Here is a 25,126-nt window from a genome sequence, read left to right as displayed (position 1 = left end):
TGTAAAATATTCAAAGTCTCCAATGGCCTATCCAGATGGTAATGAACTCTGCATTTTGTTCTAAGGGATGATGGCATAGCATTACCTTAAGACCACTGTCACCCAAGTAGTTTTCCTCCTTTTACAGATTTTTTGTGTGCAAAGAATTGTAATAGAGTGTAATACTGCATTTCGGTTTGTCACCGAACATGCTCTCTTTAAGGAGCTAGGACACAGAATCAATCAGATCTCCTACCAAAGTCAAAATCATAGGAATAAATGTCTTCTCTCATTTGGTCAAGAGTGTTATTTTATGTTCTCTATGATGCTGTTGTGGACATGGCTGAATATTCTCTTTGCATATTATATGCAATTTATATGGTCTCCAAAGAGACCAAGGTAAAGCAGTTATAAACTATTAAAGAGGATGCACAATTTATTAAAATCAGCCTTATATTGCATAGCTCCATGTACTTGAATACGCAATAATTTGCCATTTACACCAAATTTGTGGGGGAAAGGAAAGGGCCTGAGGCTGTTAGGAATGGTGGGAGTTGAATTCCAAAATACCTGGAGGACCAAAGTTTGCCTGAGTTAGCCACATTTAAGTCCAATTTGTGCTTTTGAATTAGTAACCATATCTGGTCAAGCCAACTGAGAACACAGTGCAAATTACTAATAAATTATGATTATGAAATAGTTGTGAAAAGTATTTATTTGGTTTTGTAGAAATATATCCTCCATGTACAATGTCACTGTTCAGGAATTACTCTAAAAACTTCCTCCTGTGTTTATTAAATCCCAGGCTGTTTTTAAAAGCTTGTCAGCATGCTCTGGTTCTTTGAGATTTAAACAACAACAACAACAACAACAACTTTGTTTAAAACAATAGATTTTTATGAGTTTATGGCAATGACACAAATAGTAAAATTAGAAACACATAAAAATACAAAAATTAGTCATAGTACTGTAATAAAAAATGCAAGAGAATATTAAGCTACACTGCACTTCACTCTTTTTTTTTAAAAAAAAAATCTGTAATAAAATATCACCGCCTAGCAATACACAGTTTCTTACTGCTTCACAAGATGTGTTTATATCTTTGAAGCTGACTGTCAACTTATACTAACACCATGCATTTCAGAGAGTTTTCTTAGGCGAAGAATATTCAAGAGGGTTTTACCCCCCGGTTCCTTCCCTTAAAATATAGTTATAGCACATTGTTTTTGTTGGTGGCCTACTCCCATTAAAAAAAACAATGCATATATGTGTGTGTGTGAATGACATGTAATTTGTGATTCACACTTCAAGAACTACACTATTGAGAAGAAGCCAGTGGTGTCCATCTGTCAATGGGACGTCTTCTCCTTCTCCATTGCAGCTCTGTCTCTGCCTTTACCCACAATCTGTCAGATGTCACAACAGATAAAAAAGCTCAAGTTGTGTTTTCAATTTCCCAAAACAATTCCTATGAAACAGATCCCAGCTTTCTCCCCTAGACAACATGGAATTTGGAGACCAAGAACAAGAGTGTGCTCACACAGCACCCTTCTGTTTTGTTTTTCTGTAAAGGTAAAACCCCATGGTTTGTAGCTGAAGAATCTGAAACCTGAAACTTTGCAATATGTAACTACTAGAGCAAATATACAGTTGGACTAGCTAGCTTTATGTACAATAGTTCAAAGAGAATGCCCTCCATGTAAGGGTAAAAATCAAAATTTGTACAATATTTTAACACCAGACAATAAAACAAGCAATGGAATATTCACAAACATATATACAGTATATTAAAAATAAATCTGAAACAGTATACAGTGGATTCCCAGTATCCACTGAATCCCCACTGTGACTGGGCTCCAGGACCTCCCACTGATATCAAAATCCATAGTAAAATGGCATCCTTTACATTGACAGGTGGCTCAGCAAGGTATGTCTACATATCAGCACAGTGTTCAGCACAATTGCAATATCCAAGTTTTCTGTTTGTATTCCCCCCCAAAAAAATATTTTGAAATTTTGGTTGGTTGAATCTATGGTGGGTTCAATCTGTGGATATGGAGGGCCAATTGTATCCTCTACAATTGTTTCTCCATATCCTTAGTTTAAATTAATCCAGGTAGGGTATAACTAACAACCCAAATCTGATGTCACAATTATTGATTAAACGTATTACAACCTGCATATATCAGCCACTTCAGTTTTATTCAGGTGAAGACACCTGGTGGATTTATCTTGGTACCAGAGTGGTACCTAAAATCACTATGCAGCAATCCTTTGAACCACATATAGAAACTGGCAAAAATAGGCATGAGTTACCAAAATTTACAGATCTTGAGACACACCTAGTATAATATAACTTGTATTTCTGTTTCATAGAAAAAATCTTTGTCAGATGGACACTTCTTGCTTGAATAAGTAAGTCAGTAGTGGATCTCAAACCTAGCTTCTGTATACTCAGACAGCAACAAGTTAACGCCTGAAGTTTTTCCCATTTTCCCATATGTACACACTAGGACATTTCTTATGTGACTTGTTTGATAGCCTCAATCCATTGAGACCTTTCAGCTTTGCAACTAGCTTGAATGTAGTAGTGAATGTCATTCTTTGTGATGATTTTGAAAAGGTTGCCTTGCACATTTCCTTTCACTCCTGCAAAGCAGTGGGAAGAGGTGGGGTAGAAAGACAATAGATTAATATGAGAATAACGTTGCTGCAATAGCTACAATCTCTCCAGGGAAAGTGTAGTATTTGAATATGATAAAACAAAGATAAGAACAGTTGATCTTGTCAAAGTTACCATATGACTCACTGCAATATGTGGGCTTGAATGCTGTCTTCAGCTTTTCATGTGGCATAATGATAGCACCGTTATTTGGCTTTAATTGCCATGGCAATAGCCTATAGAATCCTGGAAGTTGTATTTTATGGAAGGGCCTTTAGAGCTCTCAGCAAGAAAGTTCCAGGGCCTTGTGGTTGTATACCTTCAAGTCATTTCTGATTTATAAAGACGATAAGGGAGTAGTTCCCAACCTTTGGGCCTCCAGGTGTTTTGGACTTCAGCTCCCACAGTTCCTAACAGCTGGTAAACTTGCTGGGATTTCTGGGAGTTGAAGTCCAAAACACCTGGAGGCCCAAAGGTTGGGAATCACTGCTCTAAGGAGAGCCTGTCATAGAGTTTTCTCTGAAAGATTTGTTAAGAGAAGTTTGCCATTGGCTTGCTCTTGTCTCCCACCAAACTACAAACTGCAGGATTCCATAGGATGTTGCCATGACAGTTAAAGGGCTATATCAGTGTAGTGTGAAAGGGATGTGAAGAGCTGGCTTGCACAAATAATCAGCACTTACCTTCTTCATTTGATTGTCTACTTAACTTATGAACTTGACTACTTGAGATGGTTGTTTATTATGGAGTGTGTCACTGCCATTTCAATTTTCATGGCTGTCCTTTCCCAAACTACCTTGGTCAGTACACAAATTACAGAAGGCCTGTGAAAAGCTGGCTCCTTTATCATTGAGACAGAGTACTTAGAAGATGATAGCAAACGTTAAAAAATTATGCATAAACTCTATGTTGTTCAGTGTCGGGGGTCAAGGTGATGGGTCACATTGGGGGTGGGTTGAGAGATAATTGTATTGTGGGTGACGGGTTGTCTGTGTATGTGTATATGCATATGTTTGTAATGTGTATTGTGGGTGCTTTACCATTTTAAAATAAAATTCTAAAAAAAATTGATAACATATAATATTGCTTTCATTGTATAAGATAGAAAGCTATAAAGTAGTATGTGGCACTCAAATGAGCTAAAATTAGAACAAATGTGATGCTTATGAATTTCATCTTTGCATTTCCGATTCCTTCATAATTTGAGAACTGGCTTCCAAAACTGAAATTACAACAGCTGTCTCAGGGTAATTCTCTTGAGCACACTACCCATAATACACCTTAACATCAGGAGCTAATCTGGAATGTCAATAACTTGCCTGTTGGGACTCCATTATCTTCTAATGCTGAGACAAGGCAGCCACGGAGAGAAAACCCACCAGCAGGTCTGTTATCCTCCTATGTGGGAGAGGGGCGGATACAACAAGATTAATTATGTATTTCTGGTACCACATTTTACATCAGCACAGAAGATGTGCCGTGCAATAGATAGCAACATCATCAGTATCTGAAACATGTACCGTCCTGTTTCTTTTCAAGTATATGTCTGCAGTTTTCTCAAAAGTGTTGGTCTCTCCTTTGATGATAAACGTTATTCATGCAAAGAGGCAGTATATGCATCCATCACAAAGTGGGTTAATAATAGTGCTGAACATCAAGCTAAGAGGACATTGTAACATCACATGAAGTAAGAAACCTTATATCAATTTTGTGCTTGGGGGATACATTTTGAAAAGGATGGTCAAATGTAAGAGAGAAGAAGTTTTCTGCATCTTTACTGGCTGCCTACAAAAATATTGGCCACATATTCTGAAACCATTGCCTTTTTTGCATTAGCTAAATGCAATGACTCCTCAGATTTCAGACAGAGATCTTCCATATAAATCATGTATTCTTTTAACTGTAGTCTCGGGGTCTAATCAAATAGTTTCCTGCATGTAAAAAGTATCCTCTTCCACTAGAGCATTCCCCATTCCCCAGTCCAAAAGACTAATGTCCTTCATTCTTCTCCAAGAGGAAACAGTGGATACCAGATATTCTGCATTTTTCAGATTGGTGCAAGAGACATTGCTGCTCCTGAATCAAGTATCTTTTCCCCTGCTGTCTAGATTATTAAATGTATCATAGGCCTTATCAACACTGCCATACAATCCAGTTTCAGAATGCAGATTAATTGCTTTGAATTGGATTATATGGCAGTACAGACTCATATCATCTAGTTCAATGTGGTTCAATCTGCATTATACGAGTCTACGCTGACCATCATAATGCAGTTCATACTGGATCTTGGCAATGTAGATGGGGCCTCAGTAACAAATTTTCTGAGAACATATGAAACAATTGGAGCATATTTCAAAATCACTGGAATTGGGTCCGATGTGGCAGATGACTCAGGCATAAAGCAGAATTTAACACACCACATCTTGTCTTGATCCCCGTCTCATGCCATCTCCGAACACAGAGCGCTGACACAGAGCACATGGCCATGGGCCAAAAGGGAGGACAGGACATATGACCAAGCCATAAAACTCAATCGCCCTGAGGTGGGGAGAAAGGGACTCTAGAATGTGAGAATGGGCAACCTGCAGGCGCCAGGACTCTAAGAGTGATTTATTACACTGTAGCTAGGCCTATATACATGGGCAGTAGAGCAAACTCTTATATTCCGAAAAATAAAGCCGTATGGTATCTTCAGCCCTTGTGTAGCTTGGTGTATTCTTCCAAAGAAGACTAATCCACAGCAACACAGTTGGAGCTGTCAAGCCTTACACATCACACACTCCTAGTGTAAACTCAGAGTCTATCAACTTACCTTTGTAGGATCATAATAATGTAGGAAAGCAGGATCAGCCCTCAGGACAAAGTGTCTCACCTTCCAGTTTTTTCTTTTGTGACCCTAAAAGTTGAAAGGATGGAATACATGTCATCTTCCTTCTCGCACAGTACACTGTCCTGAAACACTTTAATTTTGTTTACCGTTTGTTTCTTGGAAGAGAAGATTGTAGGCTTTTGTTTTGTGACTGCCTTGCTTCAAACATGGAATTTTCCATCAGATTCCTTTTTTAGATGTTTGCTAACCTTTGCATGCTTTTTTTTTGCAAGTTTTAAGCCTTTTATGCTACACAGTGGTGACTTTAGCTGCAATGGCAACAGCTTGTGGAATCTCGGGATATTCATTTTAGAGGAGGACATTCAGGCTTCCTTACAACACAGCTGTAGCAGTTAAAGTGGAATAGTGATGCTAAAATTCTGTAGTTTTACAGCAACTTTTGTGGTTCTGGAATAGAGTTCTTTGGATATCATGGACTTCCAAACGGACAGATAAATGAGTGGCTTCAAGTGCAAATCAAACCTGAATTTTCCCTAAACTCGGGCTATCATAATTCGGGCATAAGATAAGATAACATGGCACATTAGAAAAGATAATTATGCTTAATAAGGTAGTAGGCAATAAGAAAAGAGAAAGATTGCATTACAGATGGCTAGACTCAGCCAAACTTGCCTGAATTTGCAATCCCTTAGCAGGGTTGTTAATCATAGGTTGACTAAGAGGTCTCTCATTCATAGAAACCAACTTGATGGAAATTAAGGAAACAAAGGGGCTTTTGACTGGTGAAGAAGTCAATGGCCTTTGAAAGTTAGCACAATGACTTTTGTGTCTCTTTATTTGACATAATAATGATGTACTTTACATTTTATTTTATAGTCACTCTTGGTTACTCTTGTATTGTTATGTTTTTTATTACCACATAAATACCCTGTTTCCCCGAAAATAAGACAGTGTCTTATATTTTTGCTCCCAAAGATGCGCTAGGTCTTATTTTCAGGGGATGTCTTATTTTTCCACAAAGACGAATTCACATTTATGGTTGAATTTTTAAAAATGAAAATTTATTATCTACTGTACAGTAGTTGTCATCACAAAACAGCATAACCAAACTGTGAATCCTTTCAAGAATTTCTATATTATATTTTATTGCTATACTGTTTTACAATTACTGTTTTAAATTTCTGTTTGTATGTGAATTTATGTTGTTGTTAGGCTTATCCCTGTGTAAGCTGCCCTGAGTCCCTTCTGGGAGATGGAGGTGGGATACAAGAATAAAGTTATTATATTATTATTATTATTATTATTATTATTATTATTATTATCTTGATACTACCTTTATTTCCATGTACAACGATCTATGGTATGTACATTTACAGATCCTGCATGCTTCCAAACAAAAACTTTACTAGGTCTTACTTTCGAGGGAGGACTTATATTTAGCAATTCAGCAAAACCTCTACTAGGTCTTATTTTCTGGGGATGTCTTATTTTCAGGGAAACAGGGTATAAAGTGTCAAGGAGGGAAAGATGAAATAGCTGCACAATGCTTTGTGAGTGATAATGCTAGGAACTGCCCATCTGAGTATTTACTCTATGTAATCTTGTAAAACTTCTGAATTTCAAAGTGAGAGTATTTTCTGTTAATAAACCCAACATCTCATAGGGTAAATGCAGATATTTATGCTTTTCCTGGAAGGTTTCCCCTGACGTTAAGTCCAGTCGTGACCGACTCTGGGGGTTGGTGCTCATCTCCATTTCTCCATAGACATCTCCAGGTCATGTGGCTGGCATGACTGCATGGAGCGCCGTTACCTTCCCGCCGGAGCGGTACCTATTGATCTACTCACATTTGCATGTTTTCGAACTGCTAGGTTGGCAGGAGCTGGGGCTAACAGCGGGCGCTCACTCTGCTCCCGGGATTTGAACCTGGGACCTTTGAGGACTTCATAATATCATAATATCCTAGTGGTGCCATTATAATGTCAGAGTTGTCATGAAATGTAAGGACTAGAAATATTTGTGGAACAGCTCTGTTCTCAAAAATATTTGTCCAGAGGTGGGCAATATGTGACCCTCCAAAAGTTGATAGACTGCCATCCCATCATCCTTAGACAGTATAGTCACTTGCCATGTACATTGGGAGTCGCGCTCCAACAACACTTGGGGGACCACACTTTACTCACTCTAAGTGTAGACACTGCTGTGCCAGAGAAAAACATTTCCTATTCAGAAAACTGTTGCTGATGATTGGAGAGGTTCCATTACTCCAAAAGCCAGATTATGCATTCATTAATACCATGTGAGCCCTCTCTTTATAAATCACCATATCAAACTTCAAGTGTTAGACTGTGTTTAAAAATCTGCTCATGAAAAATAAACAAGAGTGCAAATTTTCCTTGATCTCAAACAATGATTTCAGGTAGTTATAAACCTTTATTCCAAATAAGTAATAGGCCCACAATCCCACTGCTTTTCTAAAAGTCTAGCCCGTCTCTTTGACAATAATGCAACAGTGTTCTTAGGATGTAATGTTTCCATTTCAAATGTATTAAGCCAGAAAGAATTTGTAATATATGTAATACAACATCCCCCCCTCTTCCCATTACCACCTTGCCAAAAGAATCCAGAATCAGTGGTTACCTGCTTTATTAAAAAGCCTTGTTTTACGATTGTACCACTCAGTTCAAGAATGTTGAGATGAATCTCTTCTTTGGAGATTATTTTCTTCTTATAGCTTTCAGCCTGCAATTTGAAAAGATAATCAGATAGAAAGATCTGAAGAAATTTAAAGTGGCAGTGGAAGAATCAATAAATACTAACAAAGTGTTATTTCATCTGTTAACATGGAATATTCATTGCACAATTTTGGAACACTTCCATTTTTGTTTTTGCATGGCAGGGGGTTGGACTGGATGGCCCTTGTAGTCTGTTACAATTCTGCAATCTCTGATTTATCTCCAGAACATTACCAAGGACAACATGACAAAATAGCACATTTGACTTCAGCATCTAGTATCCACAAGGAGATACTGGAGCCACTGTAATTCATGAGATTCACTGGCATAATCCAAGAAATCTCCACTCTACCAAAGACAGACCTGTGAGCAATCTAGTATTTAATAACACATGCTGCATCTCTCTTAGAGACAATGCAACTGCATGAACAGGCTGATGAAAAAAACAAATGCCTAGCAGAGCACCCAGCAGAAGCGGGATGTGTTTTGACTCGGGTGGTCCTCCCCGCAACCAATGAAATCAAATCCTCACGATTTGATCCCATTGGCTGTCCACAGTAGCTCCCATCCCATTTGCCACCATGCCGGGCTACTCACACTGAGCCAACTTCTTTCTGCACACGTGACCAGCCCCGACTTTTTCCCCAACTTGTTATGCAAGCTCCCTACTCCACACAGTTTGAACAGTATGCCCTACAGACATCTGGTGCAGGTTGCAGCACCTGTACAACTAATGCCAACAGGTGGGCCAGTCAGAAATCTCCATTCATCTAGATCAGTGGTTCTCAACCTTTGGTCCTCCAGGTGTTTTGAGCTTCAGCTCCCATAATTCTTAATCTCTGGAAAGCTGATTTGGATTTCTGAGAGTTGAAATGTAAAACAACTGGAATACCAAAGGTTGGAAACCACTGTCTAGATGAACCATTGGAAGTCATCTTGACGCTGGTCTTGGAGTGCTTAGATCTGGAATTGGACTTTAGAAACACTGACAGAGGCTGAAACACATTTATTTATTTATTTACTTTATTTATACCCCACCCTTCTCACCCCGAGGGGAACTCAGAGCACCTAATTACTGTATGTTTCCATATTGCATCTACATCTAAGCCAAAACCTACCCAATGTTTGTCCTCACCCAGTCCAAAGTCTAGCTACTGTATCAGTTTCAGATACAAGTCTTGAAAGTGTTAGAAAGTTCAAGTTATTTTCCCTAGTCTTTTTTCCAAGCAGTTTTTCAATTGTCTGTTTTTTTTCTCCTTTGGACTCCCCATGTATATACACTGCTGCTCTCCCATTTGATTGCCAGAGGAAGAAAGCAGACCTGACTTTCAAAAACCACATCACTTACAAATAGGTACAGTGCAGTAGAGTCGTCTAAAAATTGCTCAGCCAAATCACCATTCCTCATGGCTTCAACACTCTGGGCTCCCACGGGCTTGATAAAATTTTCTTCTATCAGCATAGAGGCCAGTGTGACTGCCTCTAGTCGGGAGGCTGCAAAACTACTGGATATCAGCCAGTCCACCAACTTAGAACCTGAAATGAAAAAAGATAGCTCTTAAGGTAAATGAAAATATGCAGATAGCATACTACTGTTAAAACGGATATGTCAGCAGATTCATCTGTTACTTCCCCTTTCATTAAGACTTTTCTAAAAGAATTACCTCAGTAAGGATATTCAGAAAAGAAGATGTAGAATAAGGGGCCCATTCACACTACAGAATTTGTCTCTCCTTAGCTGCTTGAAGAGTGTAATGTGTCATCCATTGAGGCTTCTCTTTCATTTTAGGTGCAGTTAGTGTCTTTTTGCATTCTTCCCAACAATGTCTCAGGCTTCAGTCCAGAGGTCTTCTAACTCCTGGTCTATTAGGCGTAATAGAGCAAATCTATTTTTACATTATCTTTACATTCTACAGATATTTTCTGCCGGTTGAATTTTGGAACAATGGTTGGTTTTGTGTTTGTCTTTGATTTTACTCTGGTTTCTTATGTTAGCAGTTAATGGCCTGTGTCACAATCTGCTCCTGGTCATGTTTTTGCACTCCTGGACTAACCGAAATCTCCAGAGCAGGAAAGACTAAAAGACTTCTTTTGGCAGCCAAGCCTCATTCAAGCAGCAACATATTCCAGAACTCTGGTATATTCCTGTATCTTTGGTCCAGATTTTTTTATTGTTTCTCAAACCTGCCTCTTGATTTTTCCTTTGCTTCTCCTGACATTCTTTGGTCAAGAGCCTACTTGGCTTGTTTTTAATTTCTGGTTCTTTGTCCAGCTTTGACATCAAATGAATTTCTGGGCACACAAGGGAACAGAAGATGGATTTCCTAATCTTAGTCACAATACAGCTAAACACTAAACCCCTCAAGCTCTAGAAGCCATGGTTATTATTATACCATTTCAAACACGAAAAATAGATTCTGGAGATATATCCTTGTTCATCCATATGGAAACAACCCCATTTTGTATTGGAGAATACTGATCCAAGATATAATACGAAGCAGGTATGTACTGGTTGTTTACCTGTAAAGCTTTCTTTGTATATGCTGCCTTGTCTTGTGTTAGGCGTCAACTTAATTCCATTGCTGTTGTCATGCATTTTGTCTATAATTTGACTGTGGAGGGAAGAAACATGAAATAAATAGAGTAACTGGTTTTGTCAATTTACCAAAATTATTCTTTTTCCTTTAAAAAAACCCCAAAAACAAATAAAGTAGGCAGAAAGGGGAAGCAATTCTAATAAATAAAAGATAAAAATATAATTTTTGCCAGTCCATTCCATCACAGCCATAGTGCCCATACCACAATGCATCCCATTCCTAAGAGTCCCCTGATATTCAGGAGCAATGTGTACATATATGTGAAACTAAAAGAAACCGGGATTTGAGGCTCCAGTGTAAATGAGGGGTAGGAAATCTCAGTGCATGAGTCAGAGGTAGGTTCAGTCTTTGATCCATGAACCGAGGTTTCCTATCCCCTCATTTACACTGGAGCCTCTGGTCCTGAAAAAATGGGTAACTGCAGAGGCTTCTATGGGAATATAAGGCATATTCATAGGGCTAGTTTGCATGTATGAGTTCCATTATATGTATTATGCCTTACATTTCTGAATATACTACCAAAGGCAGGAGCACAAATCTTGCATCACTTCATATGTATTGGCAAGCTGTTAAGCATAAGAGCCTGAGAGGCACCCTATGCTAGTAAAGGGTGATACTATATTGATGTTGCCTTAACTGGATCAAGGATTTCCCACATGGGAAAACAAACATGAGGAACTTGCAAATGACACTTGTGCAGAAGCCAAGTGAGTTGGTCATTGGTACTTGTAACACAGCTTAAAAGTAATTTTTCAGTGGGGATCATTTGACACACTGGCCTCTAGTTTGGGGTGTGAGGAATGACAAAGATAGAACAATAAGGTTATGTCCAATCGCCACACTCGCACAGCACAGGCAAGCTGATTGCAGAATCTTGTAATACTTACTTCAGACTGATATTTGAAGGCAATTTGAAGGAATTTTTCTGGAGGTGAAGTTGCTGGACTTGCACTGGATTGCCAGCATGAATGGCTCCAGTTATATCCAGTGCCCAAGAGTCTCGTTCTTCTCGGGAGCAAGAATCAAGGAAATATTCTGTGTTGGTTTTGGTCCTCAGTTTAATGACCAACTGTGAAAGGCCAGCAGGAAAACAATAAAATGTATGCACATTACCAAAAATGAAGATTTCTTGACATCACTCAGATATTTATTATGTCTACTTCCACATCATTCTGCCTTGACTGTATTCTCTGAAATTGCCTAGCATGAGAAATACTGTATAGCAAATAATGACTAGTAGCAATAAGGGATTTTCAATTGTACTATCATGGGGTTGTGGGCAGTGGTATTTGCTCACCAGAAAACAATGTCTAGTGCACACACTGGTCTTTTTTTGTATTACAAGCAGCCCCCCTTTTAATCCCCCAAGCTTTTAACAGTGTATAACAAATGGGTACCGAAGAGGTCATACCGGTCTGTTCTCGTATTCCAAACATGGGCAGGTGATAGTGCAACCATCCAGAAGAATCCTGCCCTTTGGTGAAGACTCCTTCTTTCCTCCCACAATTTTATAATAGAGCAGCCTGTCTTGTAAAAGAACAAACCATCTTGCTTTCCAGTTGTGGACAACATGCCCCTGCCAAGCAAAATAAAAATGTTTAGAATGTTGTAATGTTAGGAATATCTTCAAAAGAACAGCATTTCTTTACTTTGATGCTGCATGTACTTTCTTTTTATGCATTGTAATGTATACTTTTTATTCTTAGTGTGCTCTTGGTTTGGAGGACTTTAAACAAAAGGCCATTCAACACATTGAAGCCATCAGCAGTCAGGGTAACGGCAGTCAGCAGGGTCCCAATCCGGTCCAGAGGTCTACAGCCAAGCGAAGTCTTCAAGAAATCCAAAGGTCTCACCGATAGCCAGCAGAAGGGATAATCCGGAATCGAAGTCAGTCAGTCCAGCGTCAATTCAGTGCGAGTAGGTATTGCCCGTCAAAAAGACGACGGAGGTCAAGCTATCGAGATTAAACACAAGTTGCACAGAGAAAAACCCCACACAGTTCCTCCCTCCGTCTATGCCCAGTGTCCTTGGTAAACTTACGTATCCAGTAATGAATCACACCCGTCTTCAGGAAGTTCCCAAACAAAAGCCCAAGCGTCCGTCCAGATTACCTTGCCCAACGCAATTAGACATTGGTCCCAAACCCCATTTTATCCCAGTTCAAGCTCATCATCGCTGTCAGCTGCCATCCCAATTCCAGGCGCCCCAACATCATCATCCTCATCAGAGCTTAAGCACCTTTGACTACGCACCACAGCATCCCCAGCTGTGGATCCCGCCCCATCCCTCCAGCCAGTCCATGGGTCTGATCCTGCAACCCGCCAATCACCTCCCATGCTTTCATTGCCTGTTTCCCCAACACCCAAATCCTCCCTCACACGAGTCCATTCCATGTCGTCCTCCTCCGAGCTGGCCATCTCTTCCTCCAAACCCTGAGAAAAACCCTCAAATGACTCCTCATCTGTCGGGTCTGTAAACAAATCCCGGAGCCGTTTCCTTTCACGCTCCTCGAAAGAGTCTGACTCTCGAGGAGTCTTATGACCCCTTCTTCTATTACCGGAGCCCGAAGGCTCAACCATAACAGCCTCCTAACAACTTTCAAAAACAAAACCTATAATTAAAATTAATATTATTAAATTGGGATTGCTCAGTTAATGTAATGCAATCAAATACAGATGAAAAGTTGCTGCTCCTAATAAAAAACAATATACAGTATAGCTAAAAGTTAACTAGACACATTATAACAACACAGTCTGTGAACCTTTCACAGCTATAGAGCAACTTTCCTTCTACCTGGATCTACACACGTTGGGTTTCACCCAGTTACTGGCAGAGGAATATATGATTCTCCCTGTGGCAAAAGTGTAACTGTGGCCAAGTTTAAGATTATATGGAAATTTCTTTAATTAGCCATGAACAAGATTCTAACATGGTTGATTTCTGGGTTGCTGTGAGTTTTCCGGGCTGTATTGCCATGTTCCAGAAGCATTATCTTCTGACATTTTGCCCACATCTATGACAGGCATCCTTAGAGGTTGAGGGGTCTGTTGGAAACTAAGTAAGTGAGGGTTATATATCTGTGGAAACATCAGGAGAGAATGCTTCTGGAACATGACCATACAACCCAGAAAACTCACAACAACCTGGTGATTCCGGCCATGAAAGCCTTCGACAACACATGGTTTATTTCTATAGGAAGGAATGTATAAAGCGTGGCCGTGCACAGATATGAACAAGAAGAAGGAAAACTGCATCAGAGAAAGCACTGGAAATTAGAGTTGGTATTTGCAGGACCTTTTAAAAGATTCTATTTGATGAAAACTCCAAGAGATTAAGAAAAGCTAAATGTTATTTATACTTCAATGAGTCTATTTGAATAAATGGAGCTAGAGTTTGACTAACAGAAACTGTGTGCACAATAACGAATTAGCATTGAGATAAGCAGCCGGGTAGAGCAAGCAGAGCAAGATTATTGCACTTTAGCTCAGAAATGCAACAAAGCTGTTTGAAAAGCAAGAAAGGAATGTAAAAGGTACATTCACACTATGTTTGTTTATCTGACTTCACCATCTTTTTCAGGCTTCAGCATTTCCAGCCTCATTCAGAATAACAGGAGTTTCCAGTCACCACCATTAACCATGTTGTTAAAATGCTAGTGGCCTGAGTGTTTCAGAAATAATCTTTTCCATTAGTGTACAATAGAGCACCACAGTTCACATATTAACACTATAGCGGTGCCATTCAACATTGATGCCAGTTCTCAAGCCATCAGCTACTGGTTCATAGAGTTGTCAAGAAAGAAAGAAACAGAACCAATGGGAACAAAATATGCTGCTGGCCTTTGGCAGATTAGAAAACAGCAACTGTTAGTCTCCCACACAAGATAGCCTATGGAGCACTGTACTAAAGCACTATGGTATTATAACATGATTGCTGTGTTTCATTAAACAAGGATACAGCCAGGAAAGAAATATAGTGTCAATAAAAATACTGATTTTTCAAAAAATCAATGGGGTCATGAAATAGCACCTATTCTAAGAGCTATAAGGAATATCTTTTGAGCATCAAATGGTCCCATCTTGTAGGATTAATGGATCTTAGAATATTATCTTGTCAGTGCTCAATTTGTATGGATACAGCATTGTCATGAGCCCCCGGTGGCGCAGTGGGTTAAACCCTTGTGCAGGCAGGACTGATAACTTGAAGGTTGGGTTGCAGACCTGAAGGTTGCCGATTTGAATCCAACTCAGGGAGATCATGGATGAGCTCCCTCTATCAGCTCCAGTTCCATACGGGGACATGGGAGAAGCCTCCCACAAGGATGGTAAAAACATCAAAACATCTGGGCGTCCTCTGGGCAACGTCCTTGGAGATGGCCAATTCTCTCACAACAGAAGCAACTTGCCATTTCTCAAGTTGCTCCTGACATGAAAAAAAGCATTGCCATTATCTTTAAAAGGGACCTGACAAGCTCTAACCTTGTCACAGTTGCTATATTGTACTTACATATAAAAAATTACATTATTGCATATGCACATATTTAAAAAGCACAATATTCCACACACATACACACATAAAAGGTTGTGCTGGATGGTATCTTCCAACTCTGAGTCCCCTTCAGGATGGAGATAGAGCAGGATAAAAATGCTGTAAATAAATAAATAAATAAATAACCTTTATAGTTTGATATATTAGAAAGTGCAATATTCCAATAATGTGGAAAGCCAAGTGCAATTCCTCTTGTAACTTTCAGCAGAAGAATCTCCCACCTGGAAGCTGCCCAAGAAGATGAATGTGAAGAGTACACAAGACCAGACTTGACAATAAATGAGGTGCTGCAGGTTCGAGCGGGACAGGAATGTTAGGAGAAGGTTTGCATAAAATCCTCTACCTATTTTTGCTTATGCATAAGACAACTGTGAAATAACTCCCACCTTAGAAAAGCAACCAGTATCAACATTCTTCTTATTTCTAACATTCCTACTTCTTTCCATAGGAAGGCTGACGCATTCATTTTCTAATTCTTACATTCTTCACTGACTTCACTAACACATTTTTGAGCAGTTGAAGTTTTACATCTGATAGACCTCCTGATTGTGACCGCACCGTACCTTTTTAACAAGAAAGCCCTCTTTCAGAATGCCGCTCCCTTCTTCCATGTTGAGCCTGTGGCCAAGACAGTGTGCCTGCAGAGAGGTTTGGAAGCAGCTGCACACCGACTGACACGCATGTGACGTTTTAAAAGGCAGGCAGACAGGCCGGCTGGCTTGGTGAGCCCCCTCCCTTGCTGTGACGTGCTCCTCCGCACCCTGCCAAGGAGACAGTAAGCAAACACTGAGCTGGCACCGGAAGCACACCTGCCCTGAAGGGAGTTCAACGCAGGGAAAGTTTTCACAGGGCAATTTTGCCACAGCATTGCTTGTCCCAGAACTTTGAATGGATGAGGTGCCTCAAGTGACTCAGGTAATGCCAGTCAGCCCTCCTGTTATACAACACAGGAAGGAGAGTGTTTTTCTGAAAATTGGAGCTCAGAGCCAAAGTCTACAATATTTGGTTGGCTGGGTTTTTCCCGTTTTGACATGTTAACAAAGTGGAGTTGGCATTCAGTGAGATATGCTTGCCTAAATCGAGCTGTGCATGTGAGGCAGATTATTCACTATAGCACGACACACATAGTCTGCTAACAGCAGCGGAATTGAGTTGGGCATATGTGGAGCTTGTTTCCAAAAGGTGCCAAATCCATCTGAACACCTTTTACAGGAATATGCAATTTTCCAAGCCCTGTAGCAAAGTGATTTGATATACAGTAGAGTCTCACTTATCCAAGCCCCGCTTATCCAAGCTTCTGGATTATCCAAGCCATTTTTGTACTCAATGTTTTCAATACATCGTGATATTTTGGTGCTAAATTCGTAAATACAGTAATTACAACATAACATTACTGCGTATTGAACTACTTTTTCTGTCAAATTTGTTGTATAACATGATGTTTTGGTGCTTAATTTGTAAAATCATAACCTAATTTGATGTTTAATAGGCTTTTCCTTAATCCCTCATTATCCAAGATATTCGCTTATCCAAACTTCTGCCGGTCCGTTTAGCTTGGATAAGTGAGACTCTACTGTATTTCGATAGTTTTGATTTTTACATAATATTCTACTACTAACCAACATTATGCTGCCACCTAAAACTCATTTTTCTTTTTAATTTGGTACCTTTTGGAAACAAACTCCTCGATTCCGGCCACAGGGGGAGCTGCCGCCTCATTGTCCACTTGTGACACCGAGTACTTCATGGAGTACTTCCTCATTCTTCCACAGGCAGCTGGAAGTTTTTATAGTGTCGTAAATTAGTTAAAATAGCCTTCCCACATAAAGCAGTACCTACATTTTCAACTTGACAGAAGTTGCTTAGGTCAACAATTAGTAGGGCTATTAATGGTTGTTAGCTCAATCTGACCTGGGCTAGCTTCAAACTCATGACCTTTCGTCAGTAGTGATGTATTGCAGCTGGCTGCTAACCAGCTGTGCCACAGCCCGGCCATAGCCTGGCCATGTAACTCTGAATGTGGATTTAAGTGCTGTGTTGAATGGATTTTAGATGGCAGGCTTCATCTGTGTAATTGTGTGCATTGTATGTACAATACTACTGTGTAGCTACAAGTTCAGAAGAATAGTGACCAAAGCTCTTCAGCTTTTATAAAAGTATAAAAGTCCATTTTTGCTACAGGGCTTTAAAATGCAAAAATAATGGAAATTGTGTTCAAATAGGGTATGTTCTTGAACAACGTATTTCTTTGAAACTTCAGAGAATAAAGTGCTGTTGATAAGGCAGCTCTAGTTATAATCCAGAATATGTCCTCAACAGATCAGCAAGCATTTGTAGTGGGTTTTTAATCTACAAATGGTCATAACACTATATGCATACCAATTGCAACTCCCTAGGAAGTTACATTTTTTAAAAAACAAAAAGGTAGGTTTTGATTTGACATAGTCACTCTGGTGATAAAAAAAATGAATGAAAACACAAAGCAATTGTGTGTATCAGCACATCTTCAACATACATAGCTATTTCAGACTGTGAGAAAGAGTAGATTTGAAAGATCTCTGCATTAGACTTTCTGCTATTTCCATGAAAAAAGAAACCCAGCACACACAAATTTCCCAACATGTGTACAGATTGAGCATTCCTTATCCAGAATTCCAAAATCCAAAATACTCCAACATCCAAAATTGCCGACATGGATGGGTAAGATAGTGACACTTGTTTCATGAACAACATTATTAAAACTATTTATAAAACAACCGTAATTTAAAATGTATATAGAACATAAATGGACTTTATGTTTAGACTTGGATCATATTATGTAGTAAAGGTAAAGTCCAGTTGTGTCTGGCTCTGGGGGTTGGCGCTCATCTCCATTTATAGCTGAAATGCTGGCAATGTCCATAGACACCTCCAAGGTCCTGTGGCTGGCACAACTGCATGGGGCGCTGTTACCTTCCTGTCTGAGCAGTACTTACTGTGTTTCCCCGAAAATAAGACAGTGTCTTATATTAATTTTTGCTCCCAAAGATGCGCTAGGTCTTATTTTCAGGGGATGTCTTATTTTTCCATGAAGAAGAATTCACATTTATTGTTGAAGAAAAAAAAATGAACATTTATTATATACTGTACAGTAGTTGTAATCACAAACCAGCATAACCAGACAAACTGTGAATCCTATCAATAATTTCTTGTTACTACCATTATTTCCATGTACAACTGGTATGTACATTTACCAATCCTGCATGCTCTGGTGTTCTGTTTGGCAGGCACTGGGCATGCTTCCAAACAAAAACTTGGCTAGGTCTTACTTTCGGGGGAGGCCTTATATTTAGCAATTCAGCAAAACCTCTACTAGGTCTTATTTTCTGGAGATGTCTTATTTTAGGGGAAACAGGGTATTGATCTACTCACATTTGCATGTTTTTGAATGCTAGGTTGGTGGATGCTGGGGCTAACAGTGGAAGCTCACCCCGTGCTCCGGATTCGAACCACCAACCTTTCGGTCAGCAAGTTAAGCTGCTCAGTGGTTTAACCTGCTGCACCATTGGGGGCTCACATTATGTACATATATGCAAAAAAACTCCAACACACAAGTGTCCAAATATGTACACAGAACTTTCAACTTGTGCAAGAATTTCTCACCATTGTGTGGCTTCCCAGTTTTCTAGATCACTGAGTGGAAGAAAACAGGCTTTTGTAGTCCATCAGAACACGTCTTTAAACAGGATTCCTGGAGATAAAAATGTAAGAAAGGGAGAATTCTTGGCATGCTTATAATACTCCAGTGAATACCTGCTTTTATCCCTCTTAAGATCACAATCTAAACTCTGGGAGTGTGAGTCAGGGCAGGAAGGATTAGTCACCAAACCATTGTCTCTGCCTGCCAGACTAACTGTGTCCACAGACATTACTGAGTTGTAGTTGGGGGATAAATCAGTAAGTATTTGTTTTTATTGATAACTCATGCTTTCTATGTCATAAGCAAAAGTTAACCTTGGAACAGATACTTTTTGTTATTCAAAGTGATGGTAATAATGTATAAAGCATATATAGCTGAGGTCCAGGTTATCTGAAGGATGGCATTCTAACATATGAGTTTGCCCATATCTTGAGATCTTCTGGGGAGATCTGTGTTTCTGTCTCAGTATCTTTGGGGGTACATCTGGTGGGAGAAGGTCTTCTTGATGGCCACATCTTGTGAACTACCTTCCTAGAGAGCATAGATTCATGTCCTCTTTGCTGTCCTTCTATAGGCAGGTGAAGACCTTTTTCTATCAACAGCCTTTTGAGGACCGAGTTCTCAAGGAGAAAGGCTTCCCGGAATGTGCTGTACTGTTTGTTGTTTTCTTTTTAGTGGTCAGGATTTTAAGTGTTTGAAAATGTTATTGTTAAATTTAATTCTGCTGTATTTTAATCTCTCATTGTTGCCTGTCTCAATCCATGGGAAGAAACTGGTGATAAAGATGATGGTGATGATTTAAAACTTTTGTATGATAGGAATTTTTTAAACCTGTTTTAATTTCTTTAAGCCACCTTGAATGCTGGACTGCAAAAAGCACAAGACATTTATCATAAGTCATCACCTAGTAATCCTAGTAGGAATAGTTGGATCTTCAATGGTAGAATAATATGTTTTTCTTTCTGATTTATTTCTTTCATTACAGTTTGGGTCGGGGAGTTAGAGCCCTTTTATGCTTTAGTCAATTTGTGTTTGGTATTTTGGCTTATTATTATGATTATGTTTGTTTATACCCTGCTTTTTTCTCCAGAAGGAGGCTCAACAGTGTTTTAGTGTTGTTTTCATTTGCATTTAGTCTTAATGAGTTGTCAAAGACTTTCATGGCAAGAATCACTGGGTTGCTGTGAGTTTTCCAGGTTGTATGGCCGTGTTCCAGAAGCATTATCTCCTGATGTTTTGCCCACATCTATGGCAGGCAACCTCTGAGGATGCCTGCCATAGATGTGGGCCAAACATCAGGAAAGAATGCTTCTGGAACATGGCCATACAGCTTGGAAAACTCACAACAACCCATTTAGTCTTAGTTCTCTCTCAGTCACTAGTAAAAACATAACCTTAACAAATTTAAATGTATATTTATAAATATACATTTTTCTTCTTTATTCCTTTTCTTCCTTTTATTCTGAATATTTACTACATTTATTGTTAATTTTATAGTTTAAAAAATAATAAGCAAATAAATTTTTCATCTTCATCCCCATCATCATAATGGGGACAGAGCTGATCAGGTTCTGTATTTTTTGAGGCACTACCTTTACAAACATTGCATTCAGGGCTGGATCAATCTGAGTTTTTCATATATGGTTCCGTTATATCACTGCAATCACTTAGCAGTGAGCACTTAAAATCAACAAGTGGAAGTGCTGAAAGATGGGAGGCCAGGCCAGGCCAAGATAATTTGGGGCCCAAAGCACAGTAGCAAGTATCTTCCAATCCCCCAGTGCCGAGCACATTATTTTGGCATATGTAGTAGAACATCCCACAAATATTTCTCCTCATATGTGGCAATAAAAATATAACCATAACAAATATTAATTTATTATCCTATGGTGACCTCACTGCCAAATTATAGGACCTCATGAGAAATGGTCATTATTATTCTAGTAGAGGATAGGAGGTGGGGAGTGGGACAGACTGAGGAATGAGGAATGAATGTGCTTCTTGAAAAATCCTCTCATAAAGCAACTTAGCAGATGTCTTTCCTTTCTCAACATACTCTTGAGAAAGCGACACAGTAAATGATAGGGTTATCAGATAGCAGTGTTTGCAAAGCAGTGAGAGAATGGTTCTGTCTCTTATGCTAATGGCTGCAATTTTTCCAAGATTATAGTGTCAGCAGAGCCGGTCCAACAATGAGGCGAATTAAGCGGTCGCTTCGGGTGCAAAACATACGGGGGCGCAGTCGAGACTGCTTTTTCTGTTGATTTGTTGTAAAACATGATGTTTTGGTGCTTAATTTGTAAAATCTTCATGTAATTTGATGTTTAATAGGCTTTTCCTTAATCCCTCCTTATTATACAACATTTTAGCTTATCCAACACTTTTATTTTTCAGTGATTGGTTTGGGGAGGGGGAGCACCAAAATTCTGTTCACCTACACTTGAAAAATACCTAGGGCCAACTCTGAGTGTCAGCAAGGTAAGTCAAGCAAAACCTGCTTGTTCTTTGAACTATATGGTTCTCTAAATGTCTTATTTTCTTCTGTGCCTAGGTTGTGTTTCTTCCATAACTGTCTATGCCAGTTTGGTTACATGGGCATGCTGCACCAACAGGATTCCAGCCTCTATCTCCAATCTAAAGGTGGCCCTTCTTAAAGAAAAGAGTTAATCAAGAGGTTCAGTTTTATCTCTCATGGCTTGAATAGGGACAAAGACCTTTTGTTTCAGTGGAGGTATTAATCAGCTCATTTATGAAGGGATACCTATATAACAACTTGCCCTTTGTTTATTAAATGCAAACTGATTGGCATTTCACTGCCTGTAGTTTTTGCATTGTTGTTCCCTTTGGCTCTTTCCATTATCATGCCTTACCAAAGTAACAGTTCTCAATTTTTGACTCTCCAGAAGTTTGGACTTCAAACTTCCAGAAGAATCAAACCCTATGGGATTCTGCTTGCTGGAGTCCAAAATATGTGGTGGACAAAAGTTTTAAAACCTCTGATGTAGAAAATAATCTCTGGAACTTGGATTCTTTGAGCCACCATACAGGTATTCATTTGGCTGTTTATGTGAAGATTTTATTCTCACCTTTCAACATATTTTTGTTGAATTACTGCTTTTAAGTTAGCCACCAGTCTTTAAAAATATTTAATTTTATACTAATACAAAAGACCTAATAACAATGACAAACAAATAAACCACATACGGCATTACAAAAACAAATCTAATGATTAAAAATCACCGCAAAACAACAGAAATTAGTGTTTGTACATTATGCATCATATCTATCGTATCTCAAATTGGCATGAGTATACATATGCATGTGTGTGCATTGTATATAACCATCTGCCTTCAAATGTTAGACTTCAAGAACTCATTGAGGGGGATGTCAGTCCTGAAAACCTATACCAGATAAAACCAGTTTGTTTTCATAGGTTGACAATGACATACACTAGTTACTAGGAGTGAAATCTTTTATCTGGTTTAAACAGATCATCCCAGTCCAGATGAGTGGTGTCTACAGGCCACCACTAATGTCACCTGATGTACATATAAACCAAACACTTACAGGAGCAAAAAAGGGAACACCCTGGCTTTGTTTTCCTGTATGGAATAACCCTTTAAGAATGATTAATGGTAATGGAGACCGGTGTAACATTTTGAGTGCTAGAGGCAATAGAAGACAGGGAACATGAGTATTCAACGCCTCCTTTCTCTAACCCAAGAGGCAAGAAAGACTGCTGTTGTCTTACAGATAAATTGATAAAGACCACACAGAGTTTCAGCCTGTTTGCAGGGAGCCTGCAGCTGCACAATCTTATCTGCTAAGCTTTGATTCAATAGTTCTGCAATGAAATAAGTAGAGATGAACTGGGAATCCTGGTTTGTGGTTTAATGAAATGAAGAAAGGGAAATCCCAGTGAAATGTAACAAGATCTACCTGTGAACTTACCTCAGGTGCCCCATTAGGCAGAGTTCTTTGGCAGAGCATTCTGAATGCTCTTGTTGTGATCCTTCAAGTGGTTTCTGACTTATGGTGAAACTAAGATGAATCTATCAGGGGGTTTTCTTGGCAAGGTTTGTTCACAGAGGGTTTGCCGTTGTCTTCTTGAAGCTATGACTTACCCAAAATGACTCAGTGAGTTTGCATGACCATGTGGGATTCAAACCATGGTCTCCAGACTTGTTGTTCAACAGTCAAACCATTACACAACATTGCAAATAGCAAGATCCCATGCAAAGTTTTCAAGGTAAGTCAAGTGGAATCATAGTGCTATTGCTGTGTAGTGTGAAAGGGCCCATGTCTCTCACTCACACAGTCCAGGATTGTAGTCTGTATTCAGATTACTGGTGTGTGTGCATGTGTGTGCAAAGTACCATTCATCTCTTAGGCTACTATGTTTGGTAGAACAGCTGCAACTGAAGTAATTTCAGAAGTAACCTTGTTAGGTTTCACTGGGATTTCCATTTCTTCATTCAAAAATACAGCATCCAGATAATTAAAAATAAAATCAATAGAGATACTCATATTACACTATACAGTAACAGTTACTGTGATGCTATGGGACGAAAACCCAGAAACCAGCTTTTGTGTCATGGCTTAGCATACAGTGTGATCCAGAGTACAGCTACAAGGGGCCAAATGGGAGCACTACTCCTTCTAAATAAGAATTCTGCACCCTTACATGAACATTTCCTTTTCTGTCCCTACATTTCTAGCATTACAGTGGTGCATTTAGAAACAGGGTCTAAGCATTAAAAGAAAATGGGCAGGCAGCATTACCAAGCAGATTTGAACATAGTGCATATTAAGCATTCTATGTGAGTGATTTTCAGTCCATCCTCTGTGATGCTAACAATTTTGATACAGTAGGAAAAAATCATTTTGGAAGGGCAGAATTCGTATGCTTTCATTTTGCCTCATTTCCACCTTATAGCTACATCCCTGTCTTGACAAAACTTGAAATAAGTGTGTAAGATCCCTTGATGTAATGTCCTGACTGTAACTATGTCTATTTTAACTGAACTGTTTTTAGCCTTGTTATTATGATGTTTTAGCCTTGTTATGATGTTGTTTTATTATATTTGCTGTGTTCAAGTTGTTGTATGATTTTGACAATTGACTGTTTTGTACACATGTTGGAAACTGCCCTGAGTCCTCTTGAAGAGATAGAGCGGTATACAAATAAATAAATTATTATTATTATTTATTAGACAATTACTAAGCATGTTCATTATGGCTGCAAGAATAATAGTAATATAATGTCAGCCTTATGTGCACAGTATGCCTCAGAAACAGGCAAGCATTTATATTAATTATTGCAACAACAAAGTTTAATTAATCTTTCTTTTGTGCATCAGTCCAAACAATATTCCCTTATAGGTGGCACAAGGTATAAAATAGACAGAGCATCTCAAGTACATTAGATAGGGAGTGGGAATCAGGTGGCCTGCCAGATGTTGGCCTTCAGCTCTCAGCATTCCCTACAATTGATTAAGATTCAGAGGACTTCTAGTCCAACACTAGAGGACTTCTGAATACCCACCCCTACATTCAATATTCCTTTTTTATGGATCTATATTTATATGCATGTATTTAAGTATATAACAAAAGTGTTCAATGATAATAGCAGCACTGCTTCTACATCCCTGAACTATTGGGCTAAAGTATAAACTAATGGTTCCCAACCTTTGGGCCTCCAGGTGTTTTGGACTTCAGCTCCACAATTCTTAACAGCTGGTAAGCTGGCTGGGAGTGCCTTGGACTGCAAGAAGATCGAACCAGTCCATACTCCAGGAAATAATGCCTGACTGCTCACTGGAGAGAAGGATATTAGAGGTAAAGATAAAGTACTTTGGCCACATAATGAGAAGACAGGAAAGCTTGGAGAAGATAATGATGCTGGGGAAAATGGAAGGAAAAAGGAAGAGGGGCCGACCAAGGGCAAGATAGATGAATGCTATCCTTGAAGTGACTGGCTTGACCTTGAAGGAACTGGGGGTGGCCACGGCCGACAGAGAGCTCTGATGTGGGCTGGTCCATGAGTTCACAAAATGTTGGAAATGACTGAACAAATAAACAACAAGCTGGTTGGGA

At 39.2% G+C, this 25,126-nt stretch overlaps 1 protein-coding gene and 1 long non-coding RNA gene across 3 annotated transcripts; one reads left to right on the top strand and one right to left on the bottom strand.

The window, feature by feature from the left end:
• Positions 1–854: 854 nt before the first annotated feature.
• On the bottom strand, positions 855–16,116 carry plek2 (pleckstrin 2). The gene is made up of 9 exons (XM_003224858.4): positions 15,915–16,116; positions 12,215–12,379; positions 11,691–11,872; positions 10,727–10,818; positions 9,555–9,742; positions 8,112–8,213; positions 5,454–5,537; positions 3,961–4,039; positions 855–2,628 (listed from the first exon to the last, which is right to left on the bottom strand). Exons 1-9 carry the CDS (start codon positions 15,960–15,962, stop codon positions 2,501–2,503), a joined length of 1,068 nt encoding a protein of 355 aa, XP_003224906.1. The 5' UTR covers positions 15,963–16,116; the 3' UTR covers positions 855–2,500.
• LOC134295452 (uncharacterized) lies at positions 16,106–25,126 on the top strand. Of its 2 annotated transcripts, XR_010002019.1 has the most exons (3): positions 16,106–16,266; positions 21,582–22,077; positions 24,733–25,126. It is a non-coding gene; the product is annotated as an uncharacterized LOC134295452 (long non-coding RNA). The 2 variants fall into 2 exon arrangements; XR_010002020.1 differs by having other exon boundaries at positions 16,106–22,077.

The sequence above is a fragment of the Anolis carolinensis genome, chromosome 1, assembly GCF_035594765.1.
Source record: "Anolis carolinensis isolate JA03-04 chromosome 1, rAnoCar3.1.pri, whole genome shotgun sequence".
Classification (NCBI taxonomy): Eukaryota; Metazoa; Chordata; class Lepidosauria; order Squamata; family Dactyloidae; genus Anolis; species Anolis carolinensis.
The sequence above is the reverse complement of the archived record's forward strand: the minus strand, read 5'-3'. Positions and strand labels throughout refer to the sequence as shown.

What these genes read in the sequence shown, in the direction of transcription:
- plek2 (XM_003224858.4), bottom strand. Translation starts at nt 15,962, where the DNA reads ATGGAAGAAGGGAGCGGCATTCTGAAAGAGGGCTTTCTTGTTAAAAAG. An exon ending in CCTTCAAATATCAGTCTGAA is followed by an intron (nt 10,819 to 11,690) that starts GTAAGTATTACA and finishes TTCCCTCCACAG; the next exon opens with TCAAATTATAGACAAAATGC. An exon ending in CTACTGCACTGTACCTATTT is followed by an intron (nt 8,214 to 9,554) that starts GTAAGTGATGTG and finishes TTCAAATTGCAG; the next exon opens with GCTGAAAGCTATAAGAAGAA.